Source organism: Micromesistius poutassou, assembly GCF_964030765.1.
Source record: "Micromesistius poutassou genome assembly, chromosome: 9".
In the NCBI taxonomy this organism is placed as follows: Eukaryota; Metazoa; Chordata; class Actinopteri; order Gadiformes; family Gadidae; genus Micromesistius; species Micromesistius poutassou.
In genome coordinates, this window is record NC_140279.1 from 6,818,778 (window position 1) to 6,831,545 (window position 12,768).

Here is a 12,768-nt window from a genome sequence, read left to right on the forward strand (position 1 = left end):
GCCCTTTGAGCCCAAATCAAAGTCGAGAACTCGCAAATCAAACTCAAGATCTCGCAAAACTATAGTCAGTGTTTGTCCCCAGTACATGTTTTTTTTTTTTGTAACAAGCCTGCCATCACCCAATATTGTTCGGTATTCACATTGGGAGCATCACAGTCCGGTCCCAGCACGACCAACACTGCACTAACGACTCCTGCAACTCCGTAATGGTTCCCAAGCCATGAGCTTCCCGATCGCGTGCACGTGGCAGGCACGGGCACATTAACCCAGATGAATCATATGAAGCGGAGCTCACGTCAGCATATAGGACAGAGGACACCACACACAGTGGTGTCCTCACCAAACACCATGCAATCATGGACAAATTTTCCGCACCGGTTGTCATGCCTATTTATTCCGTCTGCTCCCTTCACTCCCTGCTTTATCTTCACAAATGTGTATCTTCACAAAAAGTGTTTCTAAGAGGAGTTTCTCACCTTTGTTTTCTCATGTAAAGTCTGTGGTTTTTGTACTGCGTTTGTACTCACTTCAGTAAAGAATTATTTTATTTTATTATATGTTGTCCCTCTCTCTGCATAGAAGACAGCAGTCACCAAAGACCGTGTGGGCCTCCGCCGCCGCTCCCTGATGGTGACATCAGCAGTGATTTGAAGCCATCCTACCAGCACGGGGACACAGTGAGATACACTTGTCAATTAAAGTTCACCATTGAGGGAGAAGTCAAGACCTGTATGAACGGACAATGGACCGGAGAGACTATATGTCTTAGTGAGTAGTCTCATAATATCATCATATTAAATTCCTTTGAGATGGAGTTGAAGAGTTGGAATGTGGTCACGATGAAAGGCTTACATTTGTTTGTGAAGAAGGATTCTTACACAGCCTAAAGAGAATTAGTAAGGTCTGTGTCAATGGAGAGATTGATTTGCCTACTTGAGACAGGGAATAAAAACAAGTGAATTAAATGGACAAGTAATATGAGTCATTGTCTTTTTATATCTCGTTATTCTGTTGTGGAGGGTGGGGGGGGAGGGGGGTTTGTGGAAACCATCCTGATGACCTGACCAAACATTCTGTTTCACTACACCGATCATTCTGGACCTCTAGCCACCCACACCGCTTTCATGAATTGACAATGTAATCTTGCCTATCAGGCACTGTTTCATACTTGGTGAAGTAACCCGGCCAATCTGGGACTGCGTAGGCTGCCGCTGGCAAAACCGTTATGGTATATCCCAGAGCAACGAGCAGTATTAGTAAACAGCCATAAGTGCAGCTATTGCAGAAATAGACTCAATGACAACTATTAAACAAGAACAAGAGTCTGCACTAGTGGAGATTCTCAACACAAAATGCGTTATACTTTATCCCGTGTATCTGAACAGCACACCATGATGACGTCACATGTTTTGTGGGGCAGATCGGCTTGTACGTTAAGGCAAGAACTCCACTGAAATGGACAGGAGAGATCCAGACTGATTTCCTAAATATTATGTGATTGCCAAGGTATGTGTGTGCACTGTGCACCTGCATATGCTGGTAAAACGGTGTGACTTATGAATGTTGGGAAATTACGTGTGTATTATGTGTAGTGAGAGTGATCCTATGGATCTGCACAGCACTCAAAAGTCAGTTTTGAATTGAAAATGAACTATTTTACTATCTCTGTTTCAGCAATATGAGAATTTGGTTGACAAAAAAGAGAGGTTTACTATCTGAGCTATGCATGGACTCCAGCCAACTCTAGCACATATAGGCCGGTATCAATCAGATACCGACCAGCATCAGATCAGTGCATCCCTAATAATATTAGAAACTGATACTTTATATGAACTTTATTATACACACAGCCAGAAACAATGTCTATCGACCGCATCAGTGATTGCGGTGCTGATTAATCACTGGGCAGTGGAAATCACAAAGGTAGAGAATGGTGAGCAGTGAAAGCCAAACATGTACATTTTTCATAAAAAAATAGGACTAAAGGAAATTATATTATATATATTATAATTGTAGCCAATAAATGATATACCAAATATACTCTTTCATGTTAGGGCACAGACAAGGAACGGAGCATTTGATGCCATGGTGATCCTACCCTGGGTTTATAAAGGTCAAAATATTGTAATGTTCTCACATACGGAGGGAGTGTCGAATCCACGGTTTATTCCACCCACAAACTGTACACACCCCCCCCCCACCCCCATTCTAGTGGTTGGCAGAGAGCAGGGTGATTGACGGCCGACCCTGCAAACCCAGAACCCCCATGTGTACAGGGTCTCTACAATATATATATTGTTTTAGGATATCAGGGCGAGGGAGAGCAAGCGTTGCAATAATATATCTACAAAACTTTATAATAAGTTGGGGGGGGGGGGGTTAGGGGGGTGGCAGTGCACCCTCTAGTTATGGATACGTCAAAACAAAATCAGATTTTTCAGAACCCCTCAAAAACTGAAACTAATCACGTCCCTTAAACCCAGTCTCACACCAGCATGTACGTTGGTCCACAGCGGAAAACGTAGTCTTTTTTTGGCCTATTCTTTTCAATGGGCCTGTGTCCATGTTACGTGACAGTCCAGGTTGCTATTGTGCTTGCTATCTCACCCCCAGTTATCTCACTGGTTTAAGACCTATGGCCATTATTTAAATTTCTGTAACATGCACGCATATATCCTGTATTTAATACATGAACATCTTATAAGAACATAATATTCTGATTCTGATTCTCAACCCACAAACATATTGCACATTAATGTAAACAATATAAGCACTGTGCACTTTTGTAATCAACGTGACTCGTTTTTTAAAATCACTGGGGGCTAGTTACGTCACTGAGTGATGCACACAGATCGATTTTTAGATTATTTGAAACAATTCATTAATTTATCATGTGTGAGAGGTCATTCCTCATCCTGAGTGTGTATTGCCTATTTCTGTTGTTGAGTATAGTAATGCTCATTGCAAACTTCCTATTTATGTATGGTGTACCCTACTGCTCACAAGCACCCCCTCACCCATATGGATATGGAGAATTGATGGCAAGCCCCAGTGGTGGTGGTGTCATATATATGAAAGAGGGCATTCAAACATACTATGATCAATTAGGAGGCCGAAGCCCTAAAGGAGGTGGTGAGGTGAGGTGGCGTTCTTTGTACTTAATTGTGTAGCATGTACTTAATTGTGTTGTGCATGCATGTTGTGTAGCACAGAGCTGCCGACTCTCACGGTTTCACCATGTAACACACGCTTTTGCCTGCTTACACACGCTCACACGCCACACATCCAATTTCTCACGGCAAAAAATATAAAAAATACGCGCCCCCCATCAACAATCCCAATCCCCCCCCCATCAACAATCCCGATTCCCCCCCCCCCCCCACAGTCAACATTTACACCCGCGGACCCTGCTATAAAGTATGCATTACAAGATTCTACAGAATCTCACGCCAGCGAAAACCCAAAAGTTGGCAGCCCTGGTGTAGCATGTACTTATTTGTGTAGCATCTGCAGTAGCTAGCTATCACTGCTGTACACAGGGTTAGGGTTAATGGGGTTAGCTTGGCGAATGTTAGTACTTGCACTTGGTTCTATGAACATCTTTACTGTACCGACGGCGATATATTGTTTCACTTCTATGACAAATGTACTTATTGTAAGTCGCTTTGGATAAAAGCGTCTGCTAAATGCCCTAAATGTAAATGTGATAAAATGAGTAGGTGACTTCTGAGTCGAGGACAGTAACAAGTAAGCTATAGACCTGGGGTCTCTTTTATATCGAAGAGGGTCTCAAAGCATATGATTATCAATTTGGGGGCGCCAGCCCTACAAGAAATGAATCACAAAGCCTCAGCAAATGCTCCGAGATTGCTAAGGATGACAAAATGTATATTCACGTTTCCCGGGTTCCCGGGAACGACATATGAGATTTGGAGTTCTAGCCCTTACAGAAAAATAGTTTTCCCAAATGGGCTTCTTGTTGACAAAGCCTGTCAGAAGTGTTGCCAGAAGACCTAGTGGATCAGAATGTGGTGTAAAAGGCCGCTTTTGAGATGGGAAGGTCCTACCGCCCTGAAACTTGACAACCTTATTCTAGGGCCTGACTGGGACCCCCACACCAAAACTTGCCTGCATGTTACAGAAAATGACATAATGGCCATAGGTTGAAACAAGTGGATATTTAAGCAATATCACATGAGAAGGAGTGATGCTGTACTGAATTTCAGAACGGCTGTGATTCTGTCTTAGGTACGAGGCCGTAGGCAGCGTGTGTGGGCTTAACACGCCTCCTGCCATCAATAAGTTTTCATGGCAAAAAAAAATCCAGCTGTTTTTATGAATTCACAAGATTCCTCAAAATCCCAAGAGAAGCTGCATTTAAGGCTGAGGCTTTTAGGAAAGAGCGGGTCTGTTATCCCTATGGTTACGACCCACACCAACTCATGATACTTTTTTAGTACCGTTGTGTTACTGTTATTAGTGTTATAATGAGCGATGTTACATATGAAATGCACCACATACCGTAGCGTTATACTATAGGTGTCCAGGAAGCCTAACCCTGACTTGGATGTGGACATGAAACACATCGCTGCTCAGACAGAGATTCACCATCCACACACACCGGGGTGTTGATCCTGGACAAACGCTGCAATGTCATCAGATTAGAGCATCAGATCAGAACCTCAGATCAGAGCACCAGAGAAGAACATCAGAGCTTCAGATCAGAGCATCAGAACCTCAGATCAGAGCATCAGAAGATCAGAACCTCAGATCAGAGCATCAGAGAATCAGATCAGAATGGGCTTTCCGTATGAACAACCCCAAAGTCCTGAGGTGCTGCAAGTCAACAAACTAATAGCAATTCCATCAATATTACTTAAGGACACGAGCATCTCCCAACGTCTCAAGCATAAACCAAAATAAAACTAGATTGAACTAAACAGGCAGGACATGTATGCTTCTATGAAATAGAGCTCTTAAGTGAATGAGCTTCTTCTTTTGAGGTTAATCAAAATTCAGAAAAACTGCAGAATTAATTTTCTCAAATTAATGCATTATGCTTCCGTACATGGTGCTGTCTGATCAATGAAAATGCGTAGGGCAGGGGGCAAAAATGGCTCCAACTTCACCGGCAGGGCTGTTATCTCGATCCTGCTGTTGTCATCTAACTTCTGCGTCTGCTGCGTGTGTGTGAATGTATGTGCGTGTGTGCGTGCGGTGTGTGTGTGTGTGCGTGCGTGCTGTGTGTGTGAGCTGCTCGCTGCTTGGCACATGTGCACTTGACCAAGTGTGGAGGAGCCGACAGGCCTGCTATTATAATAGTAAGATGAGACACCGAAGCCTTTTTAGCAGGGTGATTATAGTCCAAAGAGGTTGCGGACGTTGGAAGCACACGCGGTTCAGTACACAGGCTATTACAGTTCAACAGATGTTTTGCAAAGTATTTCCTGACGTTTTTTGGTGGTTTGGTGGATTAGAAAAGGAATATCATTGAAGGAGTGCTGTGGTTTGAAAAGGTTAAGGAAACACTCCGCAGTAGAGGGCAAATTTACTCATTCTAGTGTCAGCTTGCTCAAGATAGTTGTAAAGATTCAGCCAAAACATCAGTTTTGCAAGAAAAATATATAGCACCAAAAAAAAGGGACATGAATGTTTTAATGTGTGTGTGAGTGTATGTCACAGACACCACATCAATGTGGTACAGGCAATATGTACCTACATTGTGAAACCAATGGCAGACACGTTGCTCAGACGCTACAAGATGGAGCAGAGATTATAGTCCATTCCTTTATGTTCAAGTGACCAGCAAGCGCCTACCACCACCACCTCCTCCCAACACCACCCACACACTCTGCATTGCCATGGAGGCTAACACAGCATATATCAAGGATCTTCTACAAGATGTTGATACGCATCCTTTTGGCTTCCTGTCTGGGTCCTGAGTTCCCAATATCCCTATCCCAATATCTGGCATTGAGAGGGACAGCCAGTTTGTTTTATTGATCGGTGTAAATCATTACCTGGAGATAAAACACACAAAAACATGCACTTTTACGGGAATAGGCATTCTTCTTTCGGTAAATACTGGAAATTGTACCGAATGATCAATGACGAAACACAGGTATATTGCCCTCAGACAGCAGTTTAAGAGAACAGACTTGGGCTTTCCTCCTCTAGATTGTACTGGTCTTGGTGTTGGTGAATTGTTTTGTGAATGCCGACAAAATGCACAGATTATCTAAAGGGTGTGTTCTTTTAATATGGATGGTTGCATTTAAAGTAGTGACAGGCCAAGGTAAGAACACTTTCAGAGAAATTTTGATCACAGATAGCTTAGATAGTTCTGTCTCATTGTTTCTGTTGTGGGTTATTTGTTAATGTGCATCCAATGTAGGCTGTGTGATTTAACTTTACAAGACACAGGCGGACATTATCTATTCGTAGATCGTGTCATGTCCGTGTGGATATACAAATACAAATACAAATACAAATCAAATTTATTGTCATTTTGTTGATAACAAGTACCAACAGAACGAGAAGGCGTTTCTCAGGGATCGTGATCGAGTAAAAAAACATACATTCCCACACATTCATTACAGTCATACATCCCAATGAAGAATAAATAGATGTAGCTGGCTAGCTGATAGCTGAAAGACCATAACATAATAATACCTGTAATGCATTTGATAAATAAAGACATTTAAAATACTCTAATAAATAGATAAAGTGCAACAGATAAAAAAAGATTTAAAGTGATGTGTGCCAGTCCAGTGAGTTCAGTGGGGAGATCTGGTGTCTGATGCTGGTGTGTTAAGTAATATCATTTCAAAATCTCAGAGGTGCATGACACACAGCCTATTGCTGTATGAAACGTGCGCAATACGTGATTATTGGTAGGTTTTGACTCCCACGCACGCTCTCGCATTGGAAGCTGAATGGCAATGATGCAGCTAACTACCACGTGTGTCAAACGCCTTGTTTGCACTCAAAATTTACTGCCGTGATAATATGACGTCAGACTCTGCAGTGGGAGGTGCTGAAGTGCAGAAATCCCGCCTTCCAGCGGTTAGCCACGCCCTCAAACGAAGCTGTTCACAGCGGGGGGTGAGTGGAGTTCGGTTTGTTGCGTTGCCTCGCATAACATAATTAATTCTGGGATAAAAACGTCAGAAATGCTGGTGATAACTTCCAGGGTAGCTCCCTCTGTCTGCTTTTCTGTGCATATGGTCTCAAATAAATGCAGACATAAGACACTCCCCTCAACATATCAAAACGTTGCCCTATTTGGTTGGAATTACCACGTGGAATTTCCCACGTGAGAAATGACTCCTTTCAAAGAGGCGGGCCCTCTCCCAAACTATGCTTGTTCAAACTACGAGAAGTGCACCTGTGTGAGACATGATCGTTGGTTGTAACTTGAAGAAGTGAAGTTTATTCTAAAAAACACACCACAGAGTGATTGGTGGTTTGGACTGTTGGAATCAGTGGAGTCTCAGCTTTCATATGATATATTGTTTGTGTAGATCAAGGATTAGCAACAATATCATTTTAATGTGCATGTGCACAGCTATGAAATACATACCTCATGTTTCTGCATGCTTCTCATTTAGTTTGGGGTTGTAATTGTCTGTCGGTTAGCTAACAATGGTTATGATCTGTGGCGTAACTATCGGTAAGCAGGTACGTCAATCTTTGGAGGGCACCACCCACCCCAGCGACTTCATCTTACCGCCCGGGCCTTGTATTCAGAGCTAGTTCTAAGTTTCAAACCCCCCCCCCCCCTCGTCAACAATCCCACCCACCCGCAATCCCGCCCCCCGGTCAACAATCCCGTCTGCCCGCAATCCAACACCCCGACTCCGTAGATTCTACAGAGTCTCACTCCGGCCAAAAACCAAAAAACATCCTGCTTATGGCCCCGTCGTTGGCTTGTTACGCCACTGGTTATGATAGACTAAAACTAAAGTATCTAATCTTTCTTGTTGCGTGTCACGTGACTACTTTTTCATGTGTTGTGCCTGACAAAGTCTTTGCAATTGGCTTTGTGTCAACAATTGAAGTGAAATCATACTATAACTGTTTGACAGTTGGCATAAGCCTACACGATAAACCAATTTGAAGACCATAAGTGGCTGCAGTGTAGCCTAGTCTAATTCAGGGCTTTATCAGGCACAGACATCAATATGATAATATGACAATATTGCTTGCTGGGTAATGGCAATATTCATTTGTTATCTTACTTTTTGATTTTCAGGAGTGACATGTCAACTGCTGAAAGTGAGGGGAACCACTTATCTTGACGTAAATAAAGACCGATTTTTACCAGGAGAAACCGTTTTGGTGGAATGCAACCGAGGCCGCTGGTTTTCCTACTTTGATCAACGAACCCAGAAAACAATTAATTGTACAGAAAGTGGGGAATGGGATACAGATGCAATATGCCAAGGTAGGCAACATTATTTTCACGCATCAATTAGTTGTAAATGCATAAATGTTCTTAGGATTGTTGTCCTCTTATGTGAACCAACCAGGTTGTCTCGATCCTTCAGGTTTGATTGGATTGGTGTGTTGTTTTTTTAACAATTGTTTTGAAATTAAAGTAAACCAAATACGTTTACGTACGTGTGCAGTGATCTATATTGAGAACTATGTAGATGCCACATTGTATGTTTTGGGATAACAATCATGCACTACTATAAGTTCCCACTGAAACATAATTGTGCTTCTTTATTCAGAGATCAGATGTCAGGATCCAAATGACCCTAATTTGAAACAACGGCTTCCAAGCAAATGGATGGGTGCTTATGCAGAATACTGGTGTAAAGAAGGCTTCACGCAAACTACTAATTGGGCTACATGCACGGAAAACGGATGGACACCAAACCCACTCTGTAAAGGTATTTTCATGGGGGATTTTTATTTGTATGTGCATATTTAGTTATGTGTGGTTTCTTGCATTTTCTACATTGTTGTACAGGTCAGTCCACGTTCTCATAGACATTGACCTCGACCCTTCTACACAGGGTCAGACATATTGTAGAGAGACAGCTTATCCTATTGAATGTAATGTGACAGGAAAATGACTGAAGTACCATGCTTTAGCACCGGGGAAAGAGTGACTATAGTACAGAAAGGGTGAATTGATCAAAATCGGTTTAATTTATTAACTTTTTATAATGTCTATTTAAGCTGTGCTTAATAATTAGACCTAACTAGACAGGCTATTCACTGCTACTGTGTAAATAACCCAATTTCTACTACTCAAATAACACAATCTGGAGAATTTGAATTATTTCCACATATACGGATAATGGATGTGACATGACCTCCTTTTAGAGCAGTTTCACTAGCAATGAGGCTCCATGAGAAGCAGCTGACAGCAGCATGATCCCCCTGAACATATTCTTGTCAGACATGCAGGAAAATATTTTCGTCAGGGGGATACTGTCTATGTAGAGTTTATAGAATTCTATAGATACTATGTTGCACAGGCGCTGTATTCTGCAGACCACTTTAGAACTCGTTTGTCATTGTTGTGTCAGGCTGTGAGTGTGCGTGCATGCTATGCTTAGGCTGATTGCAATCGTGTCAAGACAAATCTGATTGGCCAATACACATTGATAAATAAAATAATTTTCAAATTACTAAAATTATCCCTCTCTTCATCCCATACCCCAAACATGACATACAAAATGTCATGGAACAGAAACAACAACCAGAGATATTTATAATATCTATTCTAGTATTATATTTTATTATTCTATTATATTATTATATTATAATATAATATTATTATATTCTAATATCTATTATTGTCATTGCAGTTTTAAAGCTTGGCCACTAGGGGGTGCTGCAGCACCTGTCGCACCCCTACTTCCCGCGCCACTGTGTTGCTTCATAAATAGGCGTCAGTTAACGCCTATTCAGCAGGCAAATATTACCTGTGTGTGAGTGTCTGTACTGTGGTTGATTGTTGGTTTAAGCAGCCTCACCTGGCCCAAGTCACACTGATTAGACTCTGGGGCAGGTTGAGGCTGCACACCTGTTGTGCATTGAGTAATCAATGCACCAAAAAAAGGACATGTTTTTTTTTAAATCCGAAGTGACAGTTAAGGCTCAGTACAACCAAAGCAATCACAATTAAAGCTGCATGCAGCATTTAACGGTGCCAAGCCTGATTCGACCAATACAACCCTTCCGACCAATAAAACATTAAACCTAACCCTAACCCTACCGACTAATAAACCATCAAACCTAACCCTAACCCTACCGACCAATAAACCATTTTTTGCATTTTTGGACTGTTGCAATAGCGCCAACTTTAGCGGCAACTTTTGGCGGCCATGTTGTTTTGCCAATCGACATGATTTTACTTGAGCAGTTGGAACTTTGGGCCCCAACAGCCACTAAGTTGGTCCCGCTCAAATCAAACATTGCGTCTATGAACTGTGGCGTTTTTTGTGACAGGCCACGCCCATTTCGATGCCACGCCCTATTTGAAAAGATGTTGACTTTATTTTGTTCAGAATTTGATTCCAAACAACTTTTGTATTGGACTCAAGATCATAGGAGTCCAACTTGATGTTGATATGAGCATTTAACTCTTTTCGCGTTTTAAACCACACCCCTTTTAAAAGTCATTGGCTCCTGGGTGCTTTATTCTTTACTTTACAGATTTTATTTTATGTCAGATTAAAGACCTTGGTCCATAGATAATATGTGGCAAAGGATTTTTGCCTAAGTAAAAAAAACCTAGGATCCTTAGGGAATTGAGTGTTTTTAACAAAATTCAAAATGGCGGCAAATCTGGAAACCGGAAGTCATAGGTTCTTGAGACATATTTGTTCAGCATGATGATATGCATGTGGGGACCTCGGTTCCGCTCAAATCAAACATTGCGTCTATGAACTGTGGTGATTTTTGTGACAGGCCACGCCCATTTCGATGCCACGCCCTATTTTAAAATATGTTGGGTTTATCTTATTCAGAATTTGATTCTGAACAACTTTTGTATTGGGGTCAAGATCATAGGAGTCCAACTTGATGTTGATATGAGCAATTAACTATATTTCGTGTTTTTTTGATGGTTCTTAGCCTCTGGCGGCCATGTTGTTTTGTAAATCACCTTCATTTTACATGAGCAGTTAGAACTTTAGGCCCCAACAGCCACTGGGTTGGTCCCACTCAAATCAAACATTGCGTCTATGAACTGTGGCGATTTTAGTGACAGGCCACGCCCATTTCGATGCCACGCCCCATTTGAGAATTTGATTCTGAACAACTTTTGTATTGGGGTCAAGATCATAGGAGTCCAACTTGATGTTGATATGAGCATTTAACTATTTTTGCGTTTTAAACCACACCACTTTTAAAAGTCAATGGCTCCTGGGTGCTTTATTCTTTATTTTACAGACTTTCTTTCATGTCAGATTAAGGACATTGGTCCATAGATGATATGTTCCAAAGGATATTTGTCTAAGTAAAAAAACCTAGGATCCTTAGGGAATTGAGTGTTTTTAACCAAATTCAAAATGGCGGCAAATCTGGAAACCGGAAGTCATAGGTTCTTGAGGCATATTTGTTCATCATGAGAATATGCATGTGAGGTCAAAGTTTCATGATTGTAAGTTAAAGCGTTTACGAGATATGCTTGTTCAAATTTTGCATTTTTGGGACTGTTGCTATAGCGCCACCTTTAGGCCAATCAGTGTGATATTTGCTCTCTGTTAATCTTGACTCAGCCTCTACAGCTGTAGTAAGTTTCATAAAAAGCGTGCGAGCGGTTTAGGCTGTGTAATGCAAACGCGGCGGAATAATAATAAAACTAACAATTACAATAGGTTCCTCGCACTTTGTGCTTGGCACCTAATAAAACTAACAATTACAATAGGTTCCTCGCACTTTGTGCTTGGCACCTAATTAGATGACTACACAATTGCCGAGAGTGCAGAGTTTATGGAAGTTTAAAGCTACCTCAAGGTTCATCGTATTCTATTAAAGCCATTCAGCATAGTTTAACCCAGTGCAAAACCATCAGCCGTTAACATGAGTAGCCCAGGCAAGATTTTAGTGTTTTGTTTTTCTTGTTTTTCATTTTTTTCCACCTTGTTTGTCTTTTTTTCAGTTTGTTTCATCATCAATAGATGAGGAAATTTATATTTGGTTTTGGGTTAACATCGTGTGTGGCCTTTTTCTTTTTTTTTTCTTCAGTGAACCCCCCCTGCAATGTACCGACAAGAGTAGAGAATGCAGTTATTATGGAGAAGAAACGGGAGGTCTACAATTCTGGAGCCGAAGTAACCTACGCATGCCGTACCAATTACAGAATGGAAAGAGAGATAACAATTAGATGCCGAAGTGGTCAATGGAGTCCAGGAATTCCTATTTGCAACCGTAAGTGTTTTTTTCTAATGGCATTGCACACAAATCTAGGATTTCTGGCAATGTGACAACTAAGGTCGGAACGGTGAGCCGGGACCGTTTACGTTTGCATCGCGGATTCGCTCTTTTTCAGAACCATTACTTCTAATTAGTTTGATTCAGGTGATATCTTTTTATCATTTATGCCTACATTGTTATTATGCTCTTAAAATACAACAATAATCTGAGTGATCTTCAAGTGATTAGAGGAAAACTCGTGCTTACTAACTGTGTACTATGTACTACTATGTACCGTATGTATGCGCTCTCAGGGGTTGAGTGGACATACACCCTGCCATGAATTGCACCCAAGGTCCATGATAGACGATTGAAGTGAAATACTATAAC

At 41.5% G+C, this 12,768-nt stretch overlaps 1 protein-coding gene across 1 annotated transcript in view; it reads left to right on the plus strand.

Moving 5' to 3' along the window:
* Window positions 1-12,768, plus strand: part of LOC311352788 (complement factor H-like) — a 135,838-nt gene that overhangs the window by 54,057 nt on the left and 69,013 nt on the right. The window contains exons 9-12 of the mRNA XM_084472587.1: window positions 580-768; window positions 8,255-8,446; window positions 8,736-8,897; window positions 12,211-12,393. Coding sequence (XP_084328713.1) covers window positions 580-768; window positions 8,255-8,446; window positions 8,736-8,897; window positions 12,211-12,393 — 726 coding nt within the window. The remainder of the gene's footprint in view (window positions 1-579; window positions 769-8,254; window positions 8,447-8,735; window positions 8,898-12,210; window positions 12,394-12,768) is intronic.